General features: G+C 43.8%; 1 protein-coding gene across 1 annotated transcript in view; it reads right to left on the minus strand.

The window, feature by feature from the left end:
• FRS3 (fibroblast growth factor receptor substrate 3) overlaps nt 1-27,353 on the minus strand; it is a 55,427-nt gene that overhangs the window by 19,293 nt on the left and 8,781 nt on the right. Inside the window, exons 3-5 of the mRNA XM_082247620.1 lie at nt 26,978-27,060; nt 15,836-16,022; nt 12,280-12,441 (exon numbers count right to left, since the gene is read on the minus strand). Of these exons, the coding sequence (XP_082103746.1) occupies nt 12,280-12,441; nt 15,836-16,022; nt 26,978-27,037 (409 nt within the window). The 5' untranslated portion in view covers nt 27,038-27,060. The remainder of the gene's footprint in view (nt 1-12,279; nt 12,442-15,835; nt 16,023-26,977; nt 27,061-27,353) is intronic.

A 27,353-nucleotide genomic window follows, 5' to 3' on the forward strand; every position in this document is an offset into this window, starting at 1 on the left:
GCCCACACTGCCAGGCGTCAGCCACCGACCCACAACAGGGTGACAGCCAGCCACCCAAACAGCCAGGCGTCAGCCGCCGACCCACAACAGGGTGCCAGCCAGCCACCCAAACTGCCAGGCGTCAGCCGCCGACCCACAACAGGGTGCCAGCCAGCCAACCAAACTGCCAGGCGTCAGCCGCCAACCCACAACAGGGTGCCAGCCAGCCAACCAAACTGCCAGGCGTCAGCCACCGACCCACAACAGGGTGCCAGCCAGCCAACCAAACTGCCAGGCGTCAGCCACCGACCCACAACAGGGTGCCAGCCAGCCACCCACACTGCCAGGCGTCAGCCACCGACCCACAACAGGGTGCCAGCCAGCCACCCACACTGCCAGGCGGCAGCCCCTAAACCACAACGGGGTGCCAGCCAGCCACAATGCCAGGTGTCAGCCACCGACCCACAACAGGATGCCAGCAAGCCACCCACAGCAGGGCAGGGTGCCAGTAGCCAGTGTGGCAGGGCACATGGATCCATGGTTGACAGAAGATACGTGTCACCGAGGTTCCTGGCCTCGGTGAGATAAGAGCCGGTAATTCTGTGTCAGCAGCAGCTAGTGCTGTTTGACATTTTTCTATTTTAGTGTGGCTGCAAAGCCGAATCCGGGCCGGCTCTTATTGGAAGCAGTTAAGGTATGGGTGGGTGGCTGCTCCCCACGCTCCAGGCCAGGTCTTGCCTGGGGTTTAGAAGGCAGACAGCCTAACAGGTGATTGAGAATTATCTCCATGCACCAGAAGGCTGTGGAAGTGAGTGCTGAGGCTGGAAAAGTTACAAGCAGGTGAACTGATCCGTTGCTGTGTGTGAACAGCACCAAAGAGACACAGGTGAATGGACTTGTTGCTGTGTTTAAAGCTGCCTTAAAAGACTGTCGTTTTCCTTTTTGTTGGGTGTGAGTTAACACCAAGAAAGACTGTTACTTTTGTGTTCCTGAAGTGTAAATAAAACACTCCTGATTTACTTAAAGAATCATCTGTTTTGCCTCTATACTGCACCCGCAAATCCTACCTACAAGCGCAAATCCCCACATTTGGTGGAGGATGCGGGCAAACGCAGTGAGGCTGGCGTAAGACGCCAAAATATTTTTGTTCTGCTGAACGTGACTTTACATGTCCTATATTAAGCCTGCTAAACTGCAGCCACAGGAAAAGATGGAGGAGATGATAAGGCAGCTTGCCCAGGCCATCCTGCAACAGCAAAAAAGACATGAGGAGGCTATGTGTGCACAGCAGGAGACTAATCAACGGCTGCTGCAACATGTGTTGGCTTTGGAAAAGTCTGGGGTGTCTCGGGGAAAGCATGATGTCCGGAAAGCGGTCCGTGCAGCAATACCGAAGATGGCTCCCGCGGATGACGTCGAGACGTACCTCGCCATATTTGAAAAAGTGGCGGTCCGGGAGAAACTACCCCGTGACCAGTGGGCTGAGGTGGTCGCTCCGTTCCGGACCCCAGCAGGCGTTTTTCGATTTGACAGATGACCAAGCTGCCGACTACCCGACCGTAAAGGGTGAGATCCTGGCGAGACTGGGCGTAAATGTCTTAGTCCGCGCTCAGCGAGTGCATCAGTGGGGCTACAAAGCGGCCGAACCGGCCCGGCCACAATATTACGATTTACTGCACAGATTGCAAAAATGGAGCCTGATCTGTTAAATCCCACTGATATGCTGGACCGCTTGTTGGCTGACATGTTTTGGAGGGCCTTGCCTTATCCCCTCCAGCACTGGATCGGCCAGGCTTCTCCTGACAATGCTCTGGATATGGTTGACCTGGTGGAGCGCTATGAGGCCACCAAGAACTTGCAGGGATGTACAGGGGGGAGGGGGCCAGTCAAACCCCGGAAATCTCCGCCACAGACCCAACGCTTGGTGGCAATGAGACACACTCAAGACGTACTCCCTGTACGCCCGGCCCCAATAGTCTGCTGGCGATGTCAGGAGCCAGGTCACGTGAGGGCTGAGTGTCCACAACAGGACGAGCCTATGGAGACTAACTATGGACACCGCCACTCGTTGTATGCACGAAAGCTATGCGCCACAGGCACTGGTGAGGTGATAGACAGTAACCATCTGTGTCAGGTGGAAGTGGGAGACACTTTGGCGGTGGCTCTGCTGGACTCAGGAAGTCTGGTGTCCCTGGTGAGAACGGCATTAATACGGCCTGCTGAATATACCGGCCGCAGAGTCGGGGTCGTATGTATTCATGGAGACTTAAAGGACTATCCCACAGCGCTGGTAACTTTGTCTACAGCGGCCGGCAAATGGACCCATGAGGTGGCTGTCGCTACCAAGTTGCCACATGAACTAATAATCGGAAGGGACTTTCCAGGTTTTCCGGCGCTGTGGCCTACGGTTAAAGGGTCTGACAAGCCTGAGACAGGGACAACCCTAGCAGAATGGCCTGGTTCCAGTGTGAGGCCAGAGCCCTGGGAGCCTGAGTCCGAAGGGCCCTCGGTAGGGGTGACCACAGCTTCTGTGATAGAGGGGGACACCACCCCACTAAATGTAATGGTGGGGGACGTGGAGGACTTGCCATCAGGCCCTGAGTTGGCAGACCTCAATGTCTCCGGGGAAAATTTCGGGACCGCACAACACCGGGATACGTCCCTAAGCAGGGCCTGGGAAAATGTTGTAATCATTAATGGTAAACCAAAAAACCCTGGGGCTGAATTGATGTTTCCACGTTTTATTGTTCAACAGGAAATGTTATATCGAGTGAATCAAATCCTGGGTGAACTGGTTGAACAGTTGGTGGTGCCCACAGCGTACCGCAAGCTTGTTATGGAGCTTGCCCACCAACATGTTCTTGGGGGACACTTGGGGTGGCAGAAAACACAGGACCGAATACTACAGAGGTTTTATTGGCCCGGTGTGTTCAGAGAAGTGGAAGAGTATTGCAAGTCATGTCCGGTCTGTCAGATAACTAGCCCCCAGCCCCATTTCCGTAGTCCCCTGATACCTCTCCCAATAATTGAGGTCCCATTTGAACGAATCGCTATGGATCTAATCGGCCCTGTTCCAAAATCTGCCAGGGGTCACCAACATATTCTAGTCATCCTTGACTACGCCACTCGCTACCCGGAGGCGATACCCCTGCGACATACGTCCGCCGACATACGTCCGCCAAACTTATAGCTAAGGAGTTAATGGAAATGTTTTCCCGGGTGGGACTGCCTAAAGAGCTCCTGACTGACCAAGGGACACCGTTTATGTCCAAGGTTATGAGAGAACTCTGTAAGCTGCTCCACATAAAACAATTACATACATCCGTCTACCATCCCCAGACAGATGGCCTGGTCGAGAGATTTAACCAAACATTAAAAAACATGTTAAAAAAAGAGTAGTTTCCAGGGATGGTAAGGACTGGGACCTGCTTCTACCCTATCTGATGTTTGCAGTGCGAGAAGTACCTCAGGCTTCCACGGGGTTCTCGCCCTTCGAACTGCTATATGGTAGGCATCCTCGCGGGTTGTTGGATATAGCCAAAGAGGCCTGGGAACAACAACCCACCCCCTACAAAAGTGTTGTTAATTATGTCACCCAGATGCAGGAACGGATGGAAAAGGTGATGCCCTTGGTCCGGGAACACATGGAGGCAGCCCAATGAGCCCAGAGTAGGATCTACAATCGACAGGCTAGGGTCCGGAACTTTAACCTGGGTGATCGGGTAGTGGTACTAGTACCAACAGTAGATAGCAAGTTCCTAGCTAGGTGGCAAGGTCCCTATGAGGTGCTTGAAAAGATAGGGGAAGTAAATTACAAAGTACACCAGCCAGGGCGGCGGAAGCCGGAGCAGGTGTACCACGTAAATTTACTAAAGCCGTGGAAAGATAGGGACTTGTCCGAGAACGACAGCCCCCAGCCAAGATTTCTAGGTGAAAAGGGTCCAGCCCCTCCTCTTGAAGCCTGTGAAGCAGTAACCTCGGTAAAAGCTGCAGATAGCCTGTCCTCCAAACAGGTCCAGGAAGTCAGGGAGTTCATTAGTCGGAACACAGATGTGTTCTCAGACCTCCCTGGACGCACGTCTCTAATCCTACATGATATTGTCACTGAGCCCCGGGTCAAGGTCCGGGTAAAGCCATATCGGGTACCCGAGGCTCGGCGACATGCTATTGAGGAAGAAGTACAACTCATGTTAAAACTCGATGTTATTGAAGAGTCTAAAAGTGAATGGGCCAGTCCTATAGTCTTAGTACCCAAACCAGATGGGACGTTGCGGTTCTGCAACGATTTTCGTAAGCTAAATGAAATCTCCAAGTTTGATGCGTATCCCATGCCCCGAGTAGACGAGCTGATTGAGGAATTAGGCCAAGCCCGATATTTTTCAGTGCTAGACCTCACCAAAGTACCCTTAACGGAGTCTGCCAAGGAAAAAATGGCTTTTGTTACTCCTCAGGGCCTACATCATTATAAGGTGTTACCCTTTGGCCTGCATGGCGCCCCTGCCACCTTCCAAAGACTAATGGACATAGTGTTGCAACCTCATCGTCAGTACGCCTCGGCTTACCTGGACGATGTCGTCATCCACAGCCGGGATTGGGAAAGTCATCTGCCCACAGTGCAGGCGGTAGTGGATGCCCTTAGGAAGGCCGGGCTGACCGCTAATCCAAAAAAGTGTTCAATAGGATTAGAAAAGACTAAATACCTGGGGTATGTGGTTGGGCGAGGAGTCATCAAACCCCAAGTAAACAAAATAGAAGCCATACGTATTTGGCCCCGACCAGTCACCACTAAGCAGGTCAGATCATTCCTGGGAATGCTGGGATATTATATGAGGTTCATTCCCCATTTTGCCACCTTAGCTGCTCCACTGACAGGGCTACTAAAGGGACGAAAGTCTGTCATGGTTCACTGGAATGATAAGGCGGAAGAGGCCTTTTCCACTTTGAAGTCGGCACTATGTGGGTCCCCAGTCTTGGTCACACCAGACTTCAAGAAGGGATTTATAGTACAGACCGATGCCTCGGAAGTAGGTCTAGGGGCTGCACTATCACAGGAGGTCAATGGGGAGGAGCATCCTGTCGTGTACCTCAGCCGGAAGCTCACCCCAGCAGAGACCCGATACAGTATAGTGGAGAGAGAGTGCCTGGCTATCAAATGGGCACTCGAGTCTCTTCGCTATTATCTGTTGGGGAGGAAATTTCGTCTGGTGACCGACAATTCCCCTCTCCAATGAGGCCAAGGAGAGAAATGCTCGGTCACCAGATGGTTCCTGTCCCTTCAGAACTTCAAGTTCTCAGTGGAACACAGGGCAGGCCGCCTACAGGGAAATGCGGATGCCCTGTCTCGCGCACACTGTATGACATGTGTTCACCCCCTGAGGGTTGAACAAAGGGGGGGAGGTATGTGGCAGGGCACATGGATCCGTGGTTGACGGAAGATAGGTGTCACCGAGGTTCCTGGCCTCGGTGAGATAAGAGCCGGTAATTCTGTGTCAGCAGCAGCTAGTGCTGTTTGACATTTTTCTATTTTAGTGTGGCTGCAAAGCCGAATCCGGGCCGGCTCTTATTGGGAGCAGTTAAGGTATGGGTGGGTGGCTGCTCCCCACGCTCCAGGCCAGGTCTTGCCTGGGGTTTAGAAGGCAGACAGCCTAACAGGTGATTGAGAATTATCTCCATGCACCAGAAGGCTGTGGAAGTGAGTGCTGAGGCTGGAAAAGTTACAAGCAGGTGAACTGATCCGTTGTTGTGTGTGAACAGCACCAAAGAGACACAGGTGAATGGACTTGTTGCTGTGTTTAAAGCTGCCTTAAAAGACTGTCGTTTTCCTTTTTGTTGGGTGTGAGTTAACACCAAGAAAGACTGTTACTTTTGTGTTCCTGAAGTGTAAATAAAACACTCCTGATTTACTTAAAGAATCATCTGTTTTGCCTCTATACTGCACCCGCAAATCCTACCTACAAGCGCAAATCCCCACACCAGCCAGACATTTTTTTAACCTTATTGTCTCTTTCAAATTGCAATGGAGATGGATGAAGACAGAAAAAGTAAAAGTGTGGTCTGGGACTATTTCTCGTCTGAACCATCTCCAGGAAAAGAAGCAGTGTTCAACACATGCACAAACAATATAAAGCATGGGATCAGTAACTGCAAAAAACAAAAAGAAGTCAAATCTTTGGGCCCATCTAAGAGTTCATCATATTGAATTATATCATGCAGCAGAGAAAAAACAAAATTACTTTCAATGTGATTATAAAATACCTCCTCCACCATCCCAGGCAACAATAACAGATACGTTTCTGAAAAAAAACGTGTCACTGTCTAGATTCAGATGAAAGATCCCAACTGCTGGACAGTAATCACAGAGATGATGGTCACTGATAACCAGCCATTTACAATGGTGTCTGACTCAGGATTTAAGCGGTTGATGTCCATACTTGAGCCAAGGTACACACTGAAGCGTGAGAAGTATTATCGAACAGAAATGCTGGGAAAGATTCACCAAAAGGTTGTTCAGAAAGTAAAGGCTATGCTGCAACCAGAGAATGCTGGCAACTCACTCTCATTCACGACTGACTGCTGGTCAGGACAGAGTCATTAATAAATCTTACATGCCACTTCATTGACAGCAAATGGACAAAAAGGCAATTGGTGTTGAATACAAAAAGGATCCCACACTGAGTACAGTAGAGAAAGGTTTCTAGGCCTATTTGAAGACTGGGGAATCAACAAAGACCGAGTGATGCTTGTGCTACTTCGAGACAGCGGAGCAAACATGCGGAAAGGAATGCTTGCTGGTATGTCAAACCTCAGTGTCATGGTACACAACACCCTCCAACTTTCAAATGATGGTCTGTCAAGCCAGAGAACTTTGATTGATAAATGTTTTGAGAAGCATGAAGATATAAAAAACGTTGTGCTGGCAAGTCTTTTGAATCCTCAATACAAGAACAATGCTTTCTCTTCTGATGATGTATTGGCCAAGGCAAAACAATGGTTGACAGAAGATATTCAACAGGAGGTGCAGGAGGTTACTGCCGAAAAGACAAGTCGAGAACAGCATTTTTATAATCTGAAAGAGCAGCATGCTTCAAAAACAGAAACATTTCCAAATAGACGACAACAAACAGAAGAGCATCTTCTATAGTGTGGTCGAATTGATCATGTAATTTTCAGTGTTTTATTGGGGCCTCATGAGGAGGATTCTTCTGAATCTGCAATAATGAGCCTGGATGATGAACTTCATCTCTATTTGAATGAACCAGTAACTGACAGAAGTGGTGATCCTTTTCAGTGGTGGAAAGAAAATGAGGGTTTTGTGGGTTGTTTATGTATGTATAAAAGAAGGAAAATTGGGGTGGGAAGAGACCATACTATTTGTAGCTTTATTATGAAGACAAGCTGGTTGTATAGGAATAGAAAGAGGGTATTACAGATAAGTTGAGATAAGAGATTGTGATTGTTAGATATTTGTATTAAAAATTATGTAAGAACCCTACTTTTACCTACATTGTTAAAATTACACAATTAGAACGTATGTTTTTGTTGTGCAGTCTTATCTCAAACCCTTAATAAAAAATGTAGAAGTGAAAAAAAAAAAAGAAAATGAGGCACGCTACAAAAAGACTTGCTTCCCATGCTAGAAGATACCTCTTTCTCTCTGCTCCGCTGTCCTCCTCTCCTCCTGTACCAAGTGAGCATGTTATTGAAGTGGCAGCATTATATGAAAAAAACAGAAGCCCTTTAACAGGTGAACATGAACATGCGGAAATATTATGCTTTCTGCAGTATAATGTTGTTCTGCTTAACTGGGAGTATTGAAAAGTGTAGTAGTACTAGTGTCCACTCCAAACCACTGTCCAGTATTTTTTGCTAGCAGTTTTGCACTGACTGCGGTAGTTGCAGTGAGTGCACTACTGTGGCAGTAGTCCACTAACTCCAGTCCAATCCACTGTCTAGCTTTTGTCTAGCTTTTTTTCTAGCAGTTTTGCACTGACTGCAGTAGTTGCAGTGAGTGCAAAACTGCAGCAGTAGTCCACTGACTTCAGTCCAATCCACTGTCTTGCTGTTGTCTAGCTTTTTTTCTAGCAGTTTTGCACTGACTGCAGTAGTGATTTAAAATCATTGCAGTGAGTGCACTACTGCAGCGGTAGTCCACTGACTTAAATCCACTGTCTAGCTGTTTGTTTAGCTTTTCTATCAATTTTGGACTGACTGCAGTAAATGATTGCAGTGAGTGCACTACTGCAGCAGTAGTCCACTGACTTCAGTCCAATCCACTGTCTTGCTGTTGTCTAGCTTTTTTTCTAGCAGTTTTGCACTGACTGCAGTAGTGATTTAAAATCATTGCAGTGAGTGCACTACTGCAGCGGTAGTCCACTGACTCAAATCCACTGTCTAGCTGTTTGTTTAGCTTTTCTATCAATTTTGGACTGACTGCAGTAAATGATTGCAGTGAGTGCACTACTGCAGCAGTAGTCCACTGACTCCAGTCCAATCCACTGTCTAGCTGTTGTCTCGCTTTTTTTCTAGCAATTTTGCACTGACTGCACTGCAGTAGTGATTTAAAATTATTGCTGTGAGTGAGTGCACTACTGCAGCAGTTTATGCATCATTCACAATCAGATGATGCAAATTTCTGATGTCCCTGCAAGTGCAGTTTTCCTATCAGTTTTCATGCAGTTAGGTGTGAAGAATGAGCCCTTAATGTTAAAAATGTTAATAAATAAACTTTAACATGTTCAGTAACAGATTTGTGTCGAAATTTGTGTTTATTTTGCAAAACTTTAAATGTTCAAAATATCGGCGCATATCGGCCGATACCGATATGCATTGGGCAAAAAATCAATATCAGTAACGGCAACAAAAAAACGATATCGGTCGATCACTAATAGGAAGCCCAGGGAAAATGGCCACATCACCTCACACATAGGGAGCCGATGCCCACACCTAAGATGGCAGCCGAACGCTGCCATGCAGTCAGAACCCAGATACAAGGCCACACCAGGAATCTACCTAAACAGACAAGGTACCGCTGCATGCCTACCCCCCCTTGGGCGCCAAATAAAGCGTCCCCATGCAGGAGCAGGGCCGGGTTCCTGATAGGCCAGGGGGATCTTTTAGGAAAACAGGGTCCTATTATCCCCAGGAGTGTGCCCCCCCCCCCCCGAGGTCACTAGGGACAAGGGGGGTTCAGTTTATTCACCATAATATGGACCTGGTGTGCTCCACACTGGACAGACCACCTCCCACCCGGAGTGGGTGTGCTGCCAGCCAAGGGGTAAGCTGCGACTCAATGCGTCCCGGCTCGTCCCCGTCCACAGGGGCTCTGATGTGGCGAGGCCTAGTGCGGGACTATAACCTGCTCACGCTCGTTGGCCAGGCTGGGAGACCATAAGGATCTATATTATACAGTGTGAAACCTCAGCCGGTTGTCGCTTGTAGTTCACCAGGAGGATCCCCCTGACACTAGCTAGCGTTAGTGAGTGAAGAGAAATAAACAAACAAAAAAAAAAAAAACTCAGATCGACATCCCAACAGGAAACCTAGGTCCTACGCTTTTACTAGGCAGCAAGAAACTGGCTTGTGGCAGAGTGTGTGTGGGGTTATGCCATGAAGGACAGCCCCTGTAGGCGTGCCAGTGAATTTTTTCCTGCCTAGTACTACTACTACTACTACTACTACTACTACTACTACTATAACCCAGCTGCGTCTGTCAATGGACGATAGAGAAAAATACATAATTGCCATTGAATTTGTAGCCAGCAAATATTAAACAGCTGTGCATCAAACTTTTCTGCTTATACGATTGGCTGAAGTTTTTCCCAGTAGTTTTTATTACAACAATGGTACTAATCATCAGATTAATTTACAGGAAGTAGGAAGGGAGTAAAATCAATGGGTTAGCAATAGCTGCAAGTAAGATTTTGCAATGAAGTTTAGAAAAAATAAAAAATAAAAACCTTGCAATGCATACAGGTAACCAGGAGAAATTGGTTTTCTTATTCGGTCAAGAGATGAGGAGTTCAGGTTTAGGAAAATACACTTATCCCATTTGCTGCCCCTTTAAGCTGACCTAACAGATCCCATCACATCCTACCTTCTGAGATATAAATGTACCCCAATCCGACAGCCATGGCCTCTGGGGATTAGTTATAATCTATGCTGCAAGTTCTTGGTCTCCTGTCCGAGCCTGTGCAGTAGAATCCCACAGAAGTCTGTGGGCTCATTTACATGTGTGAGGAGATGAGCGCCATAGACTTCTATGGGGCTCTACTGTGCAGATGCATCCAGGAGACAGAGGACATCTGCAGGTGTGGGATGTAAACAATTTCTAGAGGCTTCAGCTACTGGATCGAGAAAAGTATGCATCTCTGGAGAGGAGGGTGGTATCTGGTAATTTAGTTTCAGGGTCGAACAGGATAAGCAAAGGTTCTCTGCGGTGCACTTATCTAATGAAATTGGGCGCATAGATTTCTAAAGGAGAACACTTCTATTTTCTCTTGTATGATATCAAAGTTTGGATTAGTCTGTTTACACTGTAATGTAACACAAACTGATGCACAGTAATAGAGGATGTACAATACTCTTTTTAAAGAAGATGTAATGGCTGGTAATGCATTCAAAATATTATTTTATAAAAATGTATTTAAAATGACTTATGACCGCATCTTATGTCACAATTTGGACCAAACAGCTACCCTCCATATATTTGGGAAGCTTTACTAAAACTATACAAGATTTAATGATTTTGCCTATTTTGAAGATTTCTCTAAGGTGAAATCTACCTAATGGGGACACACACAAGTAAAGATCTGTCACAAAAAAAAAAAAAAACTATAATGGGGACACCCTCTGCCATTATTATTTTTCTTGTCCACCTCCCACTGCATCACCCACTGAATCACCACTGCAGCCTCCATAAAAATAGTAGACAAAAATCAACAATGAATCTATAAAGTTGCAAGGCAAATGCCTCCACTTCTCATGTGACACAATTTAGACTGACCACTCAGGCACGGAGCATTGCATTGTGGAAAGGCAGGAAGCATGTCATGTGTTCCCCCATACAAAGAAGTACAGAGCTTTTAAAGGTGACTTGAGAAGAGATCTAGGCAGCAGACATGAGCAAGGAAATGTAAGCCAAGCTAAACTAAAAAGTGACCATTCTGATGGGTTTTTTTATTACAAGTTAACTTTAAAACGTTAAACCCGGTTTACACACTTCTCTGCAAAACTAAAGCCTCGTACACACGCAACGATTGTTGGCCGACCGATCGGCCGTCTTTTGTCCAGTGTTGTTTGAAATGTGCTCTAGACCAGTGTTTCTCAACCTTTTTCCAGTCAAGGCACCCTTTAAAATTATAGACAATCTCAAGGCACCCTTTAAAATGATGGACAGTTTCGAGGCGCCCCATTGTAAAATTTAAGAAACTGTTCATATAGATTTACCCAATGCAGCAACATCCATTCGTAGGACACCCAACGTTAGAGGTGATTTCTTCCAAAGCAAATACACTTTTGCACACTGGTACTGACTAGTATGCCAATGTTTCTCTTCTCCCTCAATTTATTTCCATCAAGTCAGCTAATGTCACCCCAGTGCTTAGGGAGGGGGGCACAGGAGGGTGGAGGTAACAGACATCTTTCTTATTAACTGATGACGTCATTGGTTGTTAGGATGCTAGTGTCTAGAAAGTTGTAATGGTGTATAATGAAAACCAGTGGCTTTGTATAACTAAAAGGCAGGCTTCATCCAACTGCTGGCTTGTATACAATTTTTGATACATTTTTAGACATTTTGCCAAGGCACCCCTGAAGAAACCTCAAGGCACCCCAGTGTGCCTTGGCACCCTGGTTGAAAAAGGCTGCTCTAGACTGCACACTCATTTTTTCGGCCAACAACAACCAACTTCAGAAGTGATGTCATGTGCTGGTTTACTTTCCGTGTGTTTTTTCTTCTCTGAGCATGCCCAGTCTTGCTCATCTGATTTTTGTCTGCCGAAATCTGTACTGACTGACGAACAATCGGCCGTTCTGTTGACGGCCAACAAAAATTTTATAGCATGCACACCAGATTTTGTTCGGCCGAGTCGGTTGTCGGAAGCATCATACTAACAAGCTGAAAATCGGCCGATCGGACGTTGGCCGAAAATTCACGGCCAACAATCGTTGCGTGTGTACGAGGCATTAGTGGCCTTCAGTAGTTCTGAAAGTTTTTGTTCTAGAAATGCCCATATATCTGTGGCCCATTCTAAATATCAAAATAAAACACATGCAACTGTATTTGTCGCTAATCTGGCTCACCTCCGGGGGGTTGGGGGGTACGAGACATGTCCATTTCAACTGGATGTCCAGTCCTGGTTATCATAACTGGCTCCTCTACTACACTGATGCTGTTTCGCTGCATAAGTTCCTGCAGGAGGTTGAATATTTCTTCAGCCCGGGTGCATTTAAAAGCAAATATTCCTTGGGAAAGTAAAAGTAGTAAGAGTAAGAGGCAACATAATGATCACCAGAAATCATTTAAATAGAGCAATAGTCAAACTTTAAAAGGATACGTTTACCTTTACAAAAAATAAATAAATGCACATTTTTTGCAGGTAAACCTGAATATGGGTGTGACATGTTATAAAAGGTGAACTTATCCTTTAAAAATCACATATGTGAAACTGATACAGGCTACCTATACCAGAAAAACCAGGCGGTAAATCCATAAATAAAAACGTTTCTGATACATGCACTTCAATACCTCTTTTTTGGCGTTTGTACACACACTGCAAACGTAAGACCTTTTTTCTTATCAGACAAAATTTTGCTATTAGTCCTGTAGACTAATGTATTGAACACCCAGAACAAATTTAACAAACCAAGGGAAGATAAAATGGTGGCAAACCTAAGGCAGACCATACATGGTTAGAATCTTGGCTGGTTCAGCAGAAACTAGGCCGAGATTCGAACCAACTGTGATAGAGCTGCACGATTAATTGTAATCGCAATCTCAATTCAACCCCCCTAACAATCTTAATCCTCCATTTCCACAATTCATAAAGTGCAAAGCCGTTCTCTGCTCATTTATAGCTGTCAAAAAAAAAGAGCCTCAAATGTTTTTTCAACATTGCTCAGGGCTGAAACATAACTATAAACATGAACTTCAGTCTGTATATAAAAGGTAATTTAAGAGCCGGTTCACATTAGCGTGACTTGTCAGGCGACTTGACAGCCTGACAAGTCGTGCTCCCTCGCGGTCCATTGACCGCTACAGGACCCGTTCTAATAGGAGCGACACAAGTCGCTCCGACTTAGAAAAAGGGTCCTGTACTATTTCGGGGCGACCTCGGAGCGACTTGCATAGGACTTCCATTATGTGAAGTCCCTGCAAGTCGCTCCGAAGTCGTGGTGCAATGTAATGCACAAGTCGACCCCGAAGTAGTAAGGAGCCATGTCGCGCTAATGTGAACCGGCTCTTAACCACCTAAAGACAAAGCATTTTTCTGACACTTGTTGCTTACAAGTTAAAAATCTGTATTTTTTGCTAGAAAGTTACATCTAACCCTCAAACATTATATATTTTTTTAGCAGAGATCCTAAAAAAAAAAAAAAAAAATATTGGTCGTTGGCATATTTTAGGTCACACTGCATTTGCGCAGCAGTCTTTCAAACGCAATCTTTTGGGGAAAAATACACTTTCATAAAGTAAAAAAAAATAAAAATAAAAAAAATAAAAAACCAGTAAAGATGATGTTACGCCAAGAATCATGAGAGAATATGTGATCTTTATTCTAATAAAAATTGTGATTCTAATTTTTTTCAGAATCGTGCAGCTCCAATCTATGGGCTGGCTGAATGCACCAAGTTGATAGATCAACTTGGGTACAACCAGCCTGCTAGGTTTTACCTGCTATTATCGCTAGCAGCTGTTATAGCCGCTAGCAATAACCACTACCTCCGACAACTGCTCGGCAGGAGGGATTCCAGCATCAATACTGTCTATGTTGATAGAGGAATCGTGCAAACTTCTTTCCTGCAAAGAAATTTGCTCCATGTATGGCAGGCCTAAAAGTAGCATCCAGAAAAGGAAAAGTCATTGTTGTACTCCAGGCAGCAACAACTATTCTAACTTATTAAACAGATCCACACTTCGTATTGAAAAACACTTTTTCAAAGCCAAATTTAATAAAGATAAGAGAATAGCAAATCTAAATGTGGAAGACCCAGATCTTTCTACTCTCTCTTAAAGTGCACCTTTAGGCAAGTGGTGGCAACCTTTTTCTTTTTTAAGAAAGAATGAAAAAGTGTTTAGCATGAGGTAGACTCCTTGTCCATACCGAAATCAAAGACCAGGGTATACATGTCTTTTCAGCCTACATAACTATATATAAACAAATTTGAGGGGGTACAAATATCATGTTCAAAAACACTGGTACCAAACATTAAGAGTATAAATGTAATCTACACCAAGACATTTATACACTATATTGTAGAAAGTATTGGTGCCTGCCTTTACACGCACATGAACTTTATTGGCACCCCAGTCTTAGTCAGTAGGGTTCAATATTGAGTTGGCCCATCCTTTGCAGCTATAACAGCTTCAATTCTTCTGGAAAGGCTGTCCACAAGGTTTAGGAGTGTGTCTATAGGAATGTTCGACCATTCTCCCAGAAGCGCATTTGTGAGGTTAGGCACTGATGTTGGACGAGAAGGCCTAGCTTACAGTCTTCGCTCAAATTCATCCCAAGGGTGTTTTATCGGGTTGAGGTCAGGATTCTGCAGGCCAGTTAGGTTCCTCCACACCAAACTCGCTCATCCATGTCTTTATGGACCTTGCTTTGTGCACTAGTGCGTAGTCATGTTGGAACAGGCAGGGCCATTTCCAAACTGTTCCCACAAGGTTGGCAGCATGAAATTGTCCAAAATGCGTAGGTATGCTGACACCTTAAGAGTTCCCTTCACTGGCCAAGCCTAACCCCTGAAAAAAAAAACCCACGCCATAATCCCCCTCCAACAAATGATTTGGACTAGTGGACAAAGCAAGGTCCATAAAGACAAAGATGAGCAAGTTTGGGGTGGAGGAACTTGCAGAACTGGCCTGCACAGAGTCATGACCTCAACCCCACAGGACACCTTTGGGATGAATTAGATGGCAGACTGTGAGCCAGGCCTTCTCTCAAACATTAGTGACCTCACAAATGTGCTTCTGGAAGAATGGTCAAACATTCCCATAGACACTTCTAAACCTTGTGGACAGCGTTGACCGGAAGAGTTAAAGCAGCAAAAGGGTGGGCCAACTCAATACTGAACCTATGAACTAAGACTGGGATGCTATTAAAGTTCACGTGCGTGTCAAGGGAAGGCGTCCAAATACTTTTGGTAATATAGTGTAAATACACACACACACACCTTGCTTGAGGTGATTGTAGCCGTATTAGTGCACTTGCGACAGAAACAAGGAGTACTGTCCGTAAAACTTTTTTATATGCACTAACATACAATTTTTCAGGACAAGCTTTTGCGGTATGTCCCCATTCTTTAAAGTCCCAGCATTGTGTTTACAGTGGGCTGCTCAGTCTTAGCCATGTATTGAAGTTGATCCTAACATGCTGGCTGGCACTGCAACCAGAGTGAACTGGGTTTATACAGGCAGCATTTCTGCAACCATTGACATCAGGGGAGCAAGTTGCATATTGCTGGCTCCTACATTTTGGCTCATAGTTTTGAGGGAGATTTTTCCAGGCCTGGACAACAAGACTAAAACATTTTTTTTTTTTTATGGTATGCAGTCTTGCTAAGAGATACTAGAGGGGCAGTGGACATTTCAGTATGTAAATCATATATATGAAAAAAAAAAAAAAAAAACACATACCCTGACCAGTCTGACACCGCCGCCCACTCTCAAAGGAAAAGAGATTAGAGTCATATCCATAGCGACGAAGACAGAGGTATGGCCATCTCACAGCATCCCGCTTGCGTGTGTGTAGGACTAGCTCGGTCTGTGTTAGTTCCATGATACCAGAACCCAGCTCTGTCCCCTCATCATCCACGTTGGTGACCTGAAACAAGATTTCAAACACATCACAAATTTCCGGAAACAAACACTGTAACTTTTTATAACTACCATACTTGCTGTATAACAAATTATACTTAATGAATTCAGACCAGAATATATTTTAAAATATTGTTACACAGTGTTCCAGGGCACTTTGTAGCAAGATCTAAGGCAGATCATAAATTATGCAATTTTCTTTCCTGCAACAATGGGTTGTAAGAAAGAAAATTGCTCGATTCCCCCATCAAGACAGTTAGTGTTGATGGGGGAATATCTTCCATGGAGCTATTTTATTCTGACAGCGAGAGTGTTCCCAGCCATCAGAATACAATGATCACTGCTTGTGGCTATATCTACCGGCAGTAATGGAACGGAAAAAAAAAAAAACACAACAGAAAGGCTGGTTGTACTGAAGTAGATTCATCAATCGACTATAGTACAACCAGCCTGCCCATACATAGATCGGAATTCGTCCAGTTCCAATCTGTCCATGAAGTTCTGGATTGCATTCTTGCTGTCACCAGCAGAACTGTTTGAGTCCTAAACTACATGTGACTACAATAAAGCTTCAAAAACAAAGCACCATTTTTTTCTTTTTTTTTTCCTTCCATAAGGTAGATACCCTTTTTCAGTACCAACAGGTCATCAAGAGCATACAATAGTTTACATGACATGACAAACAGGTCACACAATACAGAATAGATAAGAAGTGTAAAAGTAATAAATATGGTATATAATAATATGTTGCAAAGCATAGTTTTTTCACAGGAACTTTGAGCAGTAATCGCTAATAGCAAAAAAAAAAAAAAAAAGGAAGAGGAGGAAGAAGAAGAGCAAAACCAATTAAAAGTCAAGTGACCACCTCACAATATTGTATGCTCAAATATCATAAATGTCATACTAAAATAGTAATGACTAGTACTCTTTCCCTGAAAAAGTTGTTCTGAACAACGTTTCTTACAGAAGGATTGGGTGTAAAACATTGGTTAAAGATCTCATTTGATGCAATTGGCACTGAAATCCATTGGTCCTAGATTTTGTTGTACTTGGTGGTGGTTTTGGTAATGTGTCATTAAAAATTTTCAACCAATGTGTAAGTGTGGGAGATAAGCCTGTATCCAAGTTTTGGTCACAATTTTTTTTAGCTGCATAAAGAGCTTCATACAGGAAGGTTCTAAAAAACTGGTCTAATAAAGGATGATGAACAATTCCAAGCAAACACATTTTGAAATCAAATTCCATGAGAGAGCCCATTTATTACACAGAAATTCTATAACGTATTGCCAGTAGCCTTGAATTTCAGACATGTCATCAGCAGAATAAAAAAGGTACCAGGGACCTGTTGACATTTAGGACAGAGTAGTTGAAGGTTGGCCATACATTTAGATAAGTAAACCGTTGCTAGTTTAGTCCTGTGAAAAATGTATAAATGAGTGAGCTTGTCAGACATTTTAGCCCCTAAAGCCCCGTACACACGTACGGATCGTCGTCATACAAACGTTCGTCTTTTCTCCCTGGGATGTCGGTGTCTGTTGAAAAGTGCAAAGACAGCACAAGGACAGCACAAGAATTTTGTCCGCAGACTTCAGCTGACTGCAGAAGTGATGTCATATAATGGTTAACTTTCCCTGTGTTTTTAATTTTCTGAGCATGCCCAGTCTTGCAAATCTGCGGTCTGTCGGCTGATTTCTGTACTGACAGGCGAACAATCGTCCGTTCTGGTGTCCGCAGACAAAAATTTTCATGTTTGCAAGAAAGACTCTTGTCCGCGGATTGTGCGCAGACAGCTGTCGGAGGCACCATACTAACACGCGTACAATCGGCAGATCTTTCGTCCGCCGACGTTTGTATGACGACGATCCGTACGTGTGTACGGGGCTTTACACACTGATACGGCATGCAGGGTTTGACTGCACTGCAGTTGAACTGTAGTGTACCCGCCAGTTTGGTGCGGATTCGCTGCGCTTTCCCATTGACTTCTAATTTTATCCTGCGGTTTTGGTGCATTTTTTGAAAGTGCACCATATGTCCTGCATGCTGGAGTTTTGGTACCCTTTTTAAGAGTGTACCAAAACCATAGGACATAATAAAAGCTAATGGGAAAGGCGCTGCTAACCTGCACCAAACCCGTGTGTACACTGAGCTGCAATCGCGGTGCAGTCAAACTGTACAACATCAGTTAGAAGGGGCATGAAAAGAAAAGGGTCTATGGACTGTAAGCATCCTATTCATCATCCTAGAAGGGATCCACATCAACCTCCCATAATATTTCTTGTGAAATGCTGCCAACCACATTGGTGGGTTGAGTAATTGTGGATATAGATATATATATATATATATATATAATTTTTTTTTTTTTTTTTTTTTTACATACATACATATACACACACACATAGGAGGTTTTCCGACCAGTGTTGTGGCGGTAAGAACATCAAAAAAGAGGATGATCAGACAGTCCATCTAAAAGTGGTTTTAAAGGCAAGGCTCAAGGTTTTTCTATCTTCATACATTCATGCATGAACGCAAAAAACTGTGTGCATCAGGAGTGAAATTCAGGTAAAGCGTAACTGGCAATTTGCTTATTCAAAAAAAAGGTACAGTGGGTACGGAAAGTATTCAGACCCCCTTAAATTTTTCACTCTTTGTTATATTGCAGCCATTTGCTAAAATCATTTAAGTTCATTCTTCTTCCTCATGAATGTACACATAGCACCCCATACTGACAGAAAAACACAGAATTGTTGACATTGTTGCAGATTTATTAAAAAAGAAAAACTGAAATATCACATGGTCCTAAGTATTCAGACCCTTTGCTGTGACACTCATATTTAACTCAGGTGCTTTCCATTTCTTCTGATCATCCTTGAGATGGTTCTACACCTTCATTTGAGTCCAGCTGTGTTTGATTATACTGATTGGACTTGATTAGGAAAGCCACACACCTGTCTATATAAGACCTTCCTGATCACAATGCATGTCAGAGCAAATGAGAATCATGAGGTCAAAGGAACTGCCTGAAGAGCTCAGAGACAGAATTGTGGCAAGGCACAGATCTGGCCAAGGTTACAAAAAGATTTCTGCTGCACTTGAGGTTCCTAAGAGCACAGTAGCCTCCATAATCCTCAAATAGAAGATGTTTGGGACGACCAGAACCCTTCCTAGAGCTGGCCGTCTGGCCAAACTGAGCTATCGGGGGAGAAGAGCCTTGGTGAGAGAGGTAAAGAAGAACCCAAAGATCACTGTGGCTGAGCTCCAGAGATGCAGTCAGGAGATGGGAGAAAGTTGTAGAAAGTCAACCATCACTGCAGCCCTCCACCAGTCGAGGCTTTATGGCAGAGTGGCCCGACGGAAGCCTCTCCTCAGTGTAAGACACATGAAAGCCCGCATGGAGTTTGCTAAAAAACACCCAAAGGACTCCAAGATGGTGAGAAATAAGATTCTCTGGTCTGATGAGACCAAAATAGAACATTTTGGCCTTAATTCTAAGCGGTATGTGTGGAGAAAACCAGGAACTGCTCATCACCTGTCCAATACAGTCCCAACAGTGAAGCATGGTGGTGGCAGCATCATGCTGTGGGGGTGTTTTTCAGCTGCAGGGACAGGACGACTGGTTGCAATCGAGGGAAAGATGAATGCGGCCAAGTACAGGGATATCCTGGAAAAAAACCTTCTCCAGAGTGCTCTGGACCTCAGACTGGGCCGAAGGTTTACCTTCCAACAAGACAATGACCCTAAGCACACAGCTAAAATAACGAAGGAGTGGCTTCACAACAACTCCGTGACTGTTCTTGAATGGCCCAGCCAGAGTCCTGACTTAAACCCAATTGAGCATCTCTGGAGAGACCTAAAAATGGCTGTCCACCAACGTTTACCATCCAACCTGACAGAACTGGAGAGGATCTGCAAGGAGGAATGGCAGAGGATCCCCAAATCCAGGTGTGAAAGACTTGTTGCATCTTTCCCAAAAAGACTCCTGGCTGTATTAGATCAAAGGGGGGCTTCTACTAAATACTGAGCAAAGGGTCTGAATACTTAGGACCATGTGATATTTCAGTTTTTTTTTTTTTATCAATCTGCAACAATGTCAACAATTCTGTGTTTTTCTGTCAGTATGGGGTGCTATGTGTACATTCATGAGGAAGAAGAATGAACTTAAATGATTTTAGCAAATGGCTGCAATATAACAAAGAGTGAAAAATCTAAGGGGGTCTGAATACTTTCTGTACCCACTGTATATGTAGCTTGCTCATCATAGAATTCCATATTTTCAGGGATTTAAAGGGTTTGTAAGGGCAGAAAGTTTTTAACCCTAATGCATTCTTCTGCATGCAGTTTCCCCCTAAAGCCCCCTTAAATACGTACCTGAGCCTGATTTCAGTCAAGCAATGTGCACGAGAGCCGAGGCTCTCTAGGGTCTCTCACTCCTGATTGGCTCAGATACAGCAGCAGGAGCCATTGGCCCCCAAGTCCTGCTCTTTGCGTCTCTTTGACTCAGAACGGGGCTTGGGAACGAGCACGGAGTGCCCCAATAACAAGTGGGCTTGTAATGGGGGGGCACTTGGCCGGGGGGGTTGCAAGTCAGAAGCATTAGCGGGAGACCCATAAAGAGGAAGAGGATCAAGGCTGCCCTGTGCAAAAAACTGTTGCACAGAGCAGGTAAGTATAAAATGTTTGTTATAGATGTAAAAACATGGTCATTTCCGTTCCCATCCAAACATGCACTGTATATATGATAGTTGCATGGCTGTGTAATATGAATGACATACTGCTAGCCACCCCCAAAGCCCCCACTCCCCCCGGTCTAGAGCTACATATAGTGGTGAGTGACAAATTTTGTACAAGTTTTTTGGAAGAAGAATCATCTTTATGAAGTTTACACGACCCATAACTCAAGATAAATTTTTACCAAAGTGCATTTTTGTTTTCATGAGGTTTATAATGACTTCCAAGTTAAAGTATACATAAAGGCATTATTTTAAGTTGTGGATAGAGTGGGGAGGAATTAGAACACCTGTCAGGTTTTTATTGCTGTCTGTGCCCCTGGTAAAAATATTCCCCTATTTATCCTGTTTACTGCTACCACCAAAAGTGAAAGAAAACCTAAAATTTTGGATTGTCCCCAGAACTGTAATAGAGGATACATTTTCCAATGTGGACACTAGTTCTGGTAACAGGAGATTCACTCGCTTTCAAGGGATTTCCTCTCACTTTCTGTGTCTAGGTACAGGAAGTGACGGAAAATCTCCCCAACAGGACACAGATGGCAAAAAAAAAAACTGACAGGGGTTGTATCGCCCTCTAATCTATCAAAAATGAATAAAAAATGTTACCTTTTAGTTTTACTTTAAATCAAAGTAGTCTGATGGATACCCGAATGCCTGGATTCCTAAATATATAATAGAGTTTGTACTGGTGAGTGGGAGGGAACTATGCAGTGGCAATATTTGAGATTTAGACCAATTCATTGACAGGACAGATAATTCACCAAAATTAAAAACAACATCAAGAGATAGAAGTAATGAGGATCCCTGATCTGTCATGTAAAGCAGCAAATCATCTGTGTACGGTCCACCTACATGAACGTCCGTGATAATTTGGAGAGCCATGTCACCTGATGGTGTTGGTCCAATTTGTTTTATCAAGTTCAAAGTCACCGCGGCCCTCTACCAGGAAATTCTAGAGCACTTCAGGCTTCCCTCTGCTGACCAGCTTTATGGAGATACTGATTTCATTTTCCAGGAGGACCTGGCACCTGCCCACACTGCCAAAAGTACCAGTGCCTGGTTTAATGATCACTGCGCTTAATTGGCCAGCAAACTAGCCTGACCTAAACCCTATAGAGAAATCTGTGGAGTAATGTCAAGGAAGATGACAGACACCAGACCCAACAATGCAGACGAGCTGATGGCCGCTGTCAAGGCAACCTGGGCTTCCATAACACCTCAGCAGTGCCACAGGCTGATCACCTCCATGCCATGCCGCATTGATGCAGTAATTCATGCAAAAGGAGCCCTGACCAAGTATTGAGTGCATAATATACTGTACATGGACATACTTTTCAGTAATCCAACATTTTTGTATTAAAAATCCTTTTATTGGTCTTATGGAATAGTCAAACTTTCTGAGATGCTGAATTCATCAAAATTAAAAAGAAAGAGATGCTTGAACTATATCACTCTGAGCCGGTCCACACTTGTCAGGCTGACAAGTCGCGCTCCATCGCGGTCCATTGACCGCTACAGGACCCGTTCTAATTTGTCGCTCCGACTTAGAAAAAGGGTCCTGTACTACTTCGGGGCGACCTCTGAGCGGCTTGCATAGACTTCCATTATGTGAGGTCCCTGCAAGTCGCTCCGAAGTCGTGGTGCATGGTAATGCACAAATCGCCCCCGAAGTACAGAGTCGTGTCGCCCCAGTGTGAAGCGACTCTTAGGTTACAATAATGGGGGTTAAGTGATATGTTGTAGCTTTTGTGACATCAAGTGTAAGGCCCCGTTCACACTGGGGCGATCCGACTTCCCGGGGCGACCTCCGAGGTCGCGGTGCAAACAGCGCGGCGCGACCTCGGAGCGGCCGGCACGGACTTCATAACATTGAAGTCTATGACGGTCGCTCCGGGTCGCCCCAAAGAAGCTCCGGACCCTTTTTCTAAGTCGGAGCGACTTATGTCGCTCCTATTAGAACGGGTCCGCAGCTTCTCTATGGAAGGCGACCTATGGCGACCTGTGAGGCGACCAGGTCGCCCCAGTGTGAACGGGGACTAACAGTAACATAACAAATAAATAATATGATGTATCCAAAAGGACACGCGTTACACAAAAGCAGATGTTCAATTCTCTCCCGGATATACATACACAGCCAAACAAGTAGGAACTTTTTACCTAAACAATAACAGTAACTTGAAAAAAAAACTATACAACTGTTGTGTCTCAAAAAGAAGGAAGAGTAAGACCCTTATATGGGATATAAAGATTAAATGAGGCAAGGTAAATTAATGATTCACTACTGGGTCACAGCAAAAGGCTCCTAATCGCACACTGTGTGTGTATAATGCTACCTCATCATTTAACCACTCTCAGTATACAATCAGCAATTACAGAAGGTGCACAAGGAAACTAGGTAAATGCCAAACAGGATGTTAAAAGTTCACATGCCTAAAGTCTAAGATGCCATGATACCAGCATAATCAGGATAATTCAAAAACTGCTTTATGCTGGTAGAATAGTCAGCTGTAAAGTACTATCTAGGTAATGCATTACTATCGATGAGACATGTCACTGGAAACAGTTTTTTTTTTTTTTTATAAAGCAAGAGCATTTGTAAAAGGTAGGTGGAAAGGAGCACCTGATATCCAGTAAATGCAAGTTGGAAGGTGAGTTTGTAATCATTTATTGAGAGTAGCAACAAGTAAATGAGCCAACGCGTTTCAGGGGAACAAAGACTCCCCCTTCCTCAGGGCTATTTGACAAACAGAAGAGTGTACAAAAACATATATATATAGAAACATATGATTATGTAGAAATTGAAAAATGGTGGCTGAAAATATTATATATATCACACACACACATTATATATTACATTACACACACTTTTTTTTTTTTTAAATACATAGTACTCGAATATTGATACAAAATATAAAAAAAAAATAAAAGATAAGAACAAAATAGGTAAATAAGCCTGTTTTCAAACTTTACACTAAAAAGAAAGTGTAATGTAAATATCCAGATATACTTAAAAAAACATAAAGTACATGTATATGACCGTTCAATTGGACCCGTATCGAAGGTCAGAATGGACTAGGAACCAAAAGTTTATGTGTAGCTCATAGTCCATTCCCACCTTTGGCTCCATTACTTGTTGCTACTCTCAAACAATTACAAACGCACCTTCCAACTTACATTCACTGGATATTGGGCGCTCTTTTCCACCTACATGTGGAAATGAACTCAAGGCCACAACCAAAAAGGGTAGCAGCTCAAGCCCCCAAAAAGGGCTTACCATCACTTTCTAAATTGAGCACAAATAATTATAAGGTAATTCTTCCAACCCACCCATGTCATCACCTATCCACTGACCAACTGATTGAGTCAGTCCAGCAACAATCTCCAACCCTAAAGAGCTACTTAAAAAAAAAAAAAAAGTAAGAAGCTAGTGGGTAAAGCTAGCTGGGAGAAAAATACTTATGTCAGTAACTTCCGTAGGGTGGGCACAGGAAAGTGGGCAACTATGTGGCAAATGAGGTTTAATGTTGATAAATGTAAAGGTATGCACTTGGGGGCTAAGAATATGCATGCATCATACATTCATACATACTGGAGAGAGGAGGAGGGGGGGGGGGGGGGGGGAGTACAAATGGGGGAACCATACTGGAGAAGGATCTGGGTGATCTGATATATCATAACCCTAATAATAGCATGCAATGCTAAGCTGCGGTTTCCAAAGCGAGCAAAGTCTTTGGTATGGACTCCAGAGAAAGATATAATTTTGCTCCTGTACAAATCAGTAAGACCTCATCTAGAATATGCAGTTCAATTTTGGACACCAGTTCTCAAAAAGGATAATCAGGGAAATGGAGAAAGTGCAGAGAAGAGCAACCAAACTGATAAGAGACATGAAGGAGCTCAGCTATGGAAAGATTAGAGGTAGGGCTGCACGATATTGGAAAAAAAGTACATTGCGATATTTTTTTTCAACGATATATATTGCGATATTGAGAGGAAATCATGGAAGTATTGCAGCAGCGCAGCCTCCTTCTGATTGTATTTGCAGATTGCACCATACAGCCAGGGCAGGCCGGGGTTAATGTTATTGTAGGGATTGACAGTGACAGTCAGTGTGGATTAGGCACAGTCGGGACTCAGTGGTGGCAGGAGGTAGAAGAACACAGCCTGACATGACATCCGTCCAGTCCCACACGTACTGACTCGACTCTTCACTCTGAACTGTTACAATACAAGCTTGTTTCCAGTTCTTCAGTGTCAGTGTGCTGAGAGACGCTGATTGGTTACAGGGAGGAGCTGAGCTCCTCACTCTAGGATCATATTACCATCAGCTGGAGAACTAGACTAGCTGCAGGCAGGCAGACTGAATGTGTGGGATGGATGTCGGGCTGTGTTCTGCTACAACCACTGTGAGTCATCCTGAGTCCCGACTTCTCCCTGCCTAATGCCTATGCCTTACATCGTATCTTCGGCAATGTGACTATCGCACAAGCCCACAGCACGATAGTGGATATCACATCGACTATCGTTCAGCCCTAATTAGAGGAACTGAATTTATTCTCTCTTGAGAAGAGAGGATTAAGGAGGGATATGATCAACATGCATAAATACATAAGGGGTGCATATAGTGAACCTGGGTGTTGAGTTATTTTACTTTAGGTTCATCACAGAGGACAAGAGGGCACTCTACGTCTAGAGGAAAAGAGATTTGGTCTCCAAAAAGAGAAAGGATTTTTCACAGTAAGAGCTGTGAAAATGTGAAATAGACTCCCTCCAGAGGGGGTTCTGGCCAACTCAGTATATTGCTTTAAAAAAAGGCCTGGGTTTTTTTTCCTAGGCTTACATAATATAACTAGGTACTAATATTTATAGGTAAAGTTGGTCTAGGGAATATTCGATTGCTTCTCGGGAGATCAGGAAGGAATTTTTCTCCTGCTGTGGCAAATTGGATCATGCTTTGCTGGGGTTGTTCGCCTTCCTCTGAATCAACTGTGGGTATAGGATTGTGTATATGGGATTGTAGGTTTGTGGTTTTTTTTTTTTTTTAATTGGTTGAGCTAGACGAACTTGTGTCTTTTTCCAACCTGACTAACTATGCAAATATGTAACACATGGTGAGTAAAACAAAAAAAAAAATAGAAGGAAAGGAAAAAGGTGATTTGGTAGTCATGTCTCCATGAAAATGAGATAAGTAGAAAAGGGAAGTACTCAACATAGGTTAATGGCCTCAAGCTGGTTCTCCACAGCAATGGTCAAGCTTTTTAAGCCACTGAAGCATTTCATCAGGCTGAGCAAAGAAGAAGCAGTCTTCTTCAAGAACACATACCTGTGCTGGATGAAGCATGGTGTATTTTAGATGAGGGGATGCCAATACATTTCTTAAAAATTGGTACAGTGATCTTGCCGTTCAATGAAGACTCCAGGATATACATCATTTTTGTAATAGAATATATTGTTTTGAATATAATTTTACCAGTTTTCCTTATAAGAAGATGGATGATATCTCTATCCTTGAAGTTTGGTAGTTTGGGTATAAATGTTCTAGGAGGGGCCCTGGATGGTGGTGGCCAAGAAGTCTCCAACACAAAAGTGGGAAAGAACTTCTTTATGCTGGATATGACAATCAGGGGTGTAAATCCTGTAGGATCTGATACCTTCTTTGGCAGTCCTGGAGATTACTTTATTGTAGCCTGTTTTCCAGGTTATCTTTCCATAACAGCCTGCAGTTGTATTTGGTACTGTTCTGGCGTAAGGGAGGAAGTTAGTCTTCTATGCTGCTCAAGGGTAATAGCCTCCAGCACCTTATTCATGCCAGATTGTGTCTACTACGAAACCAGAGAGGGCAGTTCTCCATCTGAGATGAGGGTTGCCTCCATTATTGTCCTGGTGCCTAAATCTTTACAGCTTTAAATCTCCTTCTGGGATGAGTGGAATCAAGCTGTCCTTTGCAGGATAAGAAAAAACTCCAAACTATATGGGTAAAACTTTGCTGCTCAGAAAGCAGATTCAGGAGTATAGGAAACAAGTAAAAATGTTGTTCCTATCGCGTGTGTATCAACACATGCTGCTACAGGCCACAAACTCCACCAAGAAGCATTTTAAAATGGTGCTGTGAACAAGTAGTGCCCAAACTAATCAAAGAAAATGAACTCATATACTGGAACTAATTTGACCAATCTGTATGCATTTAGTTAGAACCCTTCAATTGCAATCTACTATTTATACCACCGTATCTTACTTTAAACTTGGTGGGATGATTGTCTGGGAGTCCTTCTCGACAGCTGCAGCAGCTTCCCATGATATCAGTGCATTAGGTTTCCTCTGTAACAAACATACAAAGCCATTTTAGTTTTAACTGTCTTGAGTGACCTAGATTGCATAACATTGTATGAGCTTGCTCTATTAGGTCCATAATCACAATGTAAACATTTAACAATTCATTTTAAAATTTAACATGATTTAAAAGACAAGGTCTTGTACCTTTTATGCATAATTTGTGTTAAGACTCTTTTCACACTAGCATTAGAATCTACTGCACCCTAATTTCCCCCAAACCAATCCAAAATGCAGGATGCTGCCACTAGATTTCTTTTACAAAGTGAAGATTTTGCATT

The sequence above is a fragment of the Pelophylax lessonae genome (genome assembly GCF_965119305.1).
Source record: "Pelophylax lessonae genome assembly, chromosome: 2".
In the NCBI taxonomy this organism is placed as follows: Eukaryota; Metazoa; Chordata; class Amphibia; order Anura; family Ranidae; genus Pelophylax; species Pelophylax lessonae.